Source organism: Pagrus major, chromosome 8, assembly GCF_040436345.1.
Source record: "Pagrus major chromosome 8, Pma_NU_1.0".
Taxonomy (NCBI): domain Eukaryota; kingdom Metazoa; phylum Chordata; class Actinopteri; order Spariformes; family Sparidae; genus Pagrus; species Pagrus major.
Genome location: NC_133222.1, coordinates 32,310,885 through 32,316,973, shown reverse-complemented (window position 1 = coordinate 32,316,973; position 6,089 = coordinate 32,310,885). Strand labels below are relative to the sequence as shown.

The 6,089-nt window shown below is 40.6% G+C and overlaps 2 protein-coding genes across 2 annotated transcripts; both read right to left on the bottom strand.

Annotated features, from left to right (window-relative positions):
- Nucleotides 1-251: 251 nt before the first annotated feature.
- On the bottom strand, nucleotides 252-1,616 carry steep1 (STING1 ER exit protein 1). Its single transcript, XM_073471840.1, has one exon. It carries the CDS (start codon nucleotides 1,223-1,225, stop codon nucleotides 548-550), a length of 678 nt encoding a protein of 225 aa, XP_073327941.1. The 5' UTR covers nucleotides 1,226-1,616; the 3' UTR covers nucleotides 252-547.
- Nucleotides 1,617-2,244: 628 nt separating this feature from the next.
- Nucleotides 2,245-3,404, bottom strand: mt2 (metallothionein 2). The gene is made up of 3 exons (XM_073471839.1): nucleotides 3,297-3,404; nucleotides 3,112-3,177; nucleotides 2,245-2,482 (listed from the first exon to the last, which is right to left on the bottom strand). Exons 1-3 carry the CDS (start codon nucleotides 3,319-3,321, stop codon nucleotides 2,391-2,393), a joined length of 183 nt encoding a protein of 60 aa, XP_073327940.1. The 5' UTR covers nucleotides 3,322-3,404; the 3' UTR covers nucleotides 2,245-2,390.
- Nucleotides 3,405-6,089: the final 2,685 nt, after the last annotated feature.

Sequence of the window (6,089 nt, the reverse complement as noted above, 5' to 3'; positions counted from 1 at the left end):
GAGGATGGAACCAGATAAAGTTTGCATTTTTTCTTGATAAATGGCCTAAATGATTAATTGATTAGTCACTTCATCTTTAGTAAGAGTACATACCAATACCCTTTACAATACTGTTTCATTGATTCATTGAACCTTTAGAGCCATACTTAAAAAGTGGGCACCTACACTTGTTTTGTCAATACCGTTACACACTATTTGACAGTATTTAAGATCAACAACCCTGAACTCTGAAGAACAGAAGCATTAAAAAATACCAAAACATGTTTATTTTGTCTTAATTTATGTACAAATGAATATATTGAACAAAATTAAAAAGGTGTACAGCCTCAACTCAAGATCAAAATCTTAATATGCAACACCTATTAAAAAAAAAAAATCAAATCACCAGTCCTGTACTGATCAAAGTCCTGTCCAAGTATTGCCCTTTCTGTGCACTTGACTGCTGGGTTGCCCAGACAAACAACTGGACAGTACTGGGCAGATCATAAATGGATCTTCTGTGGATGAGAATAACTTTTCTCACAGTCTGTCCTTCATTAACAATTTTCTACTTGAACTGATTATCAATAAGGGTTCCCTTCATCTTCGCCTTCTTGGCCTCCAGCTCAGCCAGCTCCTGCAGCCTCCTCTTGCTCATGCCTTTCCTCTCAAGCTGCTTCTCAATCACTTTGGCGTTTTGTGCGTAGGAGTCCGCCACCTCTCTGGCCTCGATCTCCTCCTCCTCCTCGTCAATGGTAGAAACTGTGACAGAGCTGAACTTGCCCATGTCTTTGGTCCTCTTGGTCATCATCACACGGACTTTCTTGGGAGCCTCCGGCTGTTTCTGGCTGTAGACGCTAGTGTTGCCGAAGCCCTGGCCGAACTTGACCACGGCTCCGTCCACGATGAAGGTGGCCGGGTTGTTCTTCTCCTGGTGCTGGTAGAAGAGACGCAGGCCGCACTTGCCGCACTTCTTGCGGTACTGCCTCTCGATGCCCTCTGCTCTCTTGATGTACGCGTTTTCGTCCACCTCAACGTTGCAGAATTTGTGGGCATGTTTGGCCGCATCGATGACCCTGGCTTTGTCCCTCGGCCTCATGGGCAGCTTCTCCAGCTGGCAGTCCAACACCAGAACCATCTGACCGCACAGGCAGTAGTAGACATGAAGGGGCTTTTCTCCGTCGTCGTACTCCTCTCTGTCTCTGGTGTCCGAGCACACGACACTTCGAGACACGACCTTCGGCATGTTTAGGCACTTAAATGTACTATTATACCAGTATTTTCTAAATAACTATGAGTAAAACTCCAGGACGACGAAAACACTGGTTAAAATTTCGCCCCGAACACAGAAACAACGCCACACTTCCGGTGTACGTCACTGTCACTCTTCCTACCGGAAACCGCGTGATTAGAACGTTCCGTGTAGGTCAAGGTCCCTGCTTTTTGAGTTAAAATTGTTAAATCTTCCCCTAAAAGTAATAAATAAAATTCCGTGCGGGACCCGAGGATAGTCCAAGAATACACTGTGGTCCTCGGATGATTGGAACATGAGAAGCACAGACATTTGCTCAGAACCTGAGTGTTTTAAAAGGTTTGCATGTGTTCTAAAATGTTTTCAGGCCTGTAAATCCTTCATACAAAAAGTCTGAGGTGGTTAAATGAGTTTTGGTTGATATACTCATGTGTTAACTTTCTGGACAAACCTTTAACTTGAACCAGACCTTGGCTGCTTTAAAGGAAAAGCTCACCCAAAAATGAAGTCATTATCTGCTGATGGAAAGGCAAGTGCACAGTCCGCCCAAACAGCTCACCCTGTGTAAGCTGAGTCTCTGGAAGCCAAGATCTAAAAAAGATGCTGATGCCTTTAGCTTTTGGCTTATACAATAGTGTAAACATCTTTGAGATCTCAGGGCTTCCGGAGACTTTGCTGTCCAGCTCCAGAAAGGTTTCTGGACTACGAAAAAAAAAAAACTTCCTTGACCATGGGTTGAATAGAGAATGACATTTTAATTTTGGGTGAACATGCCTGAGCTTGACCTGCCTAGTGAATCACCATTATCAAAATCAGGAGTCTGCAGCCATAAGCACATGATTAATGAGCTTCAGCTTGTATACTGCTGCAGCTGCGTGTGACCTTGAGTAGACAACTTCACACTGCAACCACACACCTGAGTCACATCAGCTCATTTTATGCCAAAGCTTGAAACCCTATACACACACACACACACACACACAATGCTGACAGCATGAAGCACCGAGACAAACTTATGCGTTAAGGAAACATGTTTATTTCAACACTGAAGACAAGTACAAAATAGATCACTTTCACTGGACATTTGCTACTGCAATAAATCCCAGATGGGTCACAGGTGACATCACAAGGCCAACAAGCAGCTGATGTTGCGGACTCCTTACTGACAGCAGCTTGTGTCACAAGTCTTCCCTTTGCACACGCAGCCAGAGGCGCACTTGGTGCAGCCGGATGGGCAGCATGAGCAGCAGCCTGCAATGAGAATCCATAACAGAAGTCAATTAATCTGCAACTTAGAGAACAGAAAGCTACAGCTGATGAAAGAAAAGGACACCCAAAAATGTAAACAACTCACACCATAATTTCTGATGAGTAAAGTTGTCATTTACACCCTTAAGTAGATGGCTTCACTGTAGCTGGTGAGCTAGAAGCATTTTTGCACACCCCATCTGAATTTAGTGCACTAGTTTGACTGCACATCAGGGGTGTAAACAATCTTTAGGTTAAGTCCCCATTTCCATTGGCATGAGGCCAAGTAGACTTACTACATTTTTATTTTGGGTGAACTTATAATTAATTCCAGGGCATTATATTAAAAGACATTTAGTATATAGTTATTTACACCTTTTACTGCCAATTAGAACCACCTGGGCAGCCAGCTACATTTATGTAGAAGCTGATTTCAGAAGAAAGTCAGCACAAATCGAGTGCCCAATTCTTTAATCATTATGAGTAAGCTTACTCAGTGCTAGGGACATACAATTATATGCTTGGATAAAAAGCAGAATTAAATTATTCAGATATTCCCTCCAGTGGTCCCTGGCTCAAGACTAAATAAATTACTCTCAACATGTCATCGATGTGAGGATGTCAGGACTTACTCTTCTTGCACGTGGTGCAGGAGCAGTTTGTGCATGTGCAGGATCCTCCGCAGTTGCAGGTTCCAGCTGGAAAACAATATTCAGCCACATCAGTTTCATATATATCCATCTATGACCAAAAATGGTTCTATAAACACTACAGGCATGAGATAGATCAGATGAAATCATAAAATGAGAACACTTACTCTTAGAGCACTCGCAAGGGTCCATTTTTCAGGTGATGTCGAGGTTTCTTCGTGAGAAGTGGTTGATTCTTCAGTCTCAGTTGAGTCAGTGTTGTGAATGTCAGAGAACGGGTGTCTCTTTTTATAGCATTTTGGGAACAACAGCACCGGGTGCAAAAATGCGCTTGTCACGCTGCACGCAGGCACGTAGTAAATGATTGCAAAGAGGTTTGTGCACACGGCTTGGTTAACCACACAGAAGCGGGACAAAAGGGAAGACAAACTGGCATACTGTCTGTCAATTACGTAAGCCCCCAGACTTCATTTCTGCCCCTGGGGACAATAAAGACTGGAATAATTAATGTGTTTACACGGATGAAAACATCATCAGAGATGCAGGGAGAAAGAAAACAGACTATGAAAGATCACCAACATGTCTCATATCCAGGTACAGGGACACAGAATATGTTTAAATTAGGATCATAAGTTCCTCTTTCATGTGTGTGGTCAGTAGTCAGCAGACCCCGGGGGTTATATGGGAGAAAATGTTACCTTAAATGTGGAAATCCGTGAGCACATATTGCAGTGTGCACAGATCATGCGCTCAGTTTGCGCACGGATTTCCGAAAATGAAAGAAAAATGTGGAGCAGAGCCAAGATGCTTTCACGTGTCCTATAAAGACTTCCAGTGTGTGCACTCAACTCGAAATACATTTTTTGTGGGATGGGGGCTATAATATTTCAACTGATGGATTCAAGTATTGACTCACTTTATGAATAATAACTTGTGCCAAAGAAATTAAATAATTCAGATCACAGACAATCAGCCAGTAAAAGCCACGTCTTTATTTGAAGCCTGAATCCTTTTTGTCTTCTTTTTTATTTTAGGTAGAATTATATTTAAATAAAATTTCTGCTTTATGATTTAGAGTCAAAGAGGAGTTTAACATTTCTAATATCAATGATTGGTCTTTACTTTCAGCACTTAACAATCCAATACTTAATAAAACTAATTACTTTTTCATTTTATTGTTTTATTGTTTTAATCTGGAGGTGTATTGTATTTCCGAAATTCTTGATTTAAAATACTAACAAGTGTTTAAAAAAAAAAATAAATAAATAAACACCCCCTTACAATTTACTACTATTATATTAATATCAATATTAACGTTCTTACTATACCATGTGACCTGCAGTGGCGCAGTAAACGAATACTGTCCTTTTTCTGTTATTTGTCTCGATAATGGTGTTCAACAATTTAAGATAAACATTGCGGACGTGTAGTGTCATCTTATTGTTGTTATTTTCCAATGTTATACATAAATCTTGTGTATTGTCTGTCCTTGTTTTCGGGTGTGTGCACACGGTACAAACAGAGCAGCGTGTGCTGTGTCTCCTCTCCCTCCTGCTGCTCTGCACCCGGCCACTTCAGCCAGCGCTCGTGAGCAGAGCTCAGTAAATGGCTTATTGTAGTGTGCTGCGTTTACGTACCACGCGCAGCAGGAAATATCTAATTCACGCCGCAAGCGCACAAGATAACTGTGGCGTATTTGTTTCTTGTTGTTTAAAAGAAGCACAAGAGGCCATACATAGCGATTGTTTATTAAATCGCGGAAGCGTCTATAAATCTGTGTAAGGATTATGACAGTTGCATCATATACCAGGCTGTCCTGCGATGAGGAAGTCATTGAACTAGCTACTAGAATATTCCCTGTTGTTTTGAATCCTCTGAAGATTATCAGCACACTCACTTCAAGCAGTGAATGCGATAAGCTTTATGTTTTCTATGTTTGTCACATTTAGCCGGCACTCATTACATAGGTAGACGTCTGTTTACATCCACTGCCTCAGATGTAGGGCATTATAGTGGGAGCCTGAAGGCAACATGGTCCCTGTTTTGCACTCGAAGTCGCCACCGCCCGGCTGTGTTTTTCCACAGAAGTGATTGTGTGTTTTCATGTCAGTGACCGTAATGAGCTGAGTCATAGTCTATGTTGTGAAAGATGTAAATCACTGCGTAATGATGAGTGAAACTTAGAGCGGAGTGCAACTGTCTAGAAACAACTAGAATGTCAATCAATAGCAAATAATCACAACACATATATCTGGTGTAACATTCACTGTGTTTCAACATAAAGTATAGTCATTTGTCCAAAACAATGATTTAGTGTTTTACTTTTAGTAAACAGTCTGATTAAATTAACTGAATGCAGACTTATACATAAACCTTATGTTTTTATTACATTATTTCAGATAAAATCAGGGGATATTTCCACATGAATATAATGTGTTTTTCAAGGGTTTATTAGTCACGTATTATACATAAAAATGATGTATTCCAAGTTGGTTATTCTCTCTCCTGTAAGAAATTACACACATAGTTATTGAAGTTTTTTAATTGACTCAACAAAAGTCATCATTTTGCATTAAATGTGACACTTTACATCAGACTTAAGTAATGGAATTGGTTGGAAAATGGCCATGGGGCGAATTAACAGGGACGAATAACTAGGATATGGCCTTAAAGTGATACCGATTTTGAAATCTGCTTGGACTGGGTGACAAAATCAAATATCACAATATTTGATGCTGAAATATAAGGTGTCCATGACGTCACAACATTGTTAGGAACAATGAGTAAGAGAGAATGTGACTTTCCTGTGAAAGCCTGAACTCAATAACTGTCATTTCTGGTTGCACAATTTGATTTGCAAACAGACTCAGTAACACATAGTTATATTATTCACTGAGATTCATCTGCTGTGATTACGATGATTTATTTCAACAAGCGTGTTGGAGAGTACAGGTGATAAG

What these genes read in the sequence shown, in the direction of transcription:
- steep1 (XM_073471840.1), bottom strand. Translation starts at nt 1,225, where the DNA reads ATGCCGAAGGTCGTGTCTCGAAGTGTCGTGTGCTCGGACACCAGAGAC.
- mt2 (XM_073471839.1), bottom strand. Translation starts at nt 3,321, where the DNA reads ATGGACCCTTGCGAGTGCTCTAAGA. An exon ending in CCCTTGCGAGTGCTCTAAGA is followed by an intron (nt 3,178 to 3,296) that starts GTAAGTGTTCTC and finishes ATTGTTTTCCAG; the next exon opens with CTGGAACCTGCAACTGCGGA. An exon ending in CTGCACCACGTGCAAGAAGA is followed by an intron (nt 2,483 to 3,111) that starts GTAAGTCCTGAC and finishes TTCTCATTGCAG; the next exon opens with GCTGCTGCTCATGCTGCCCA.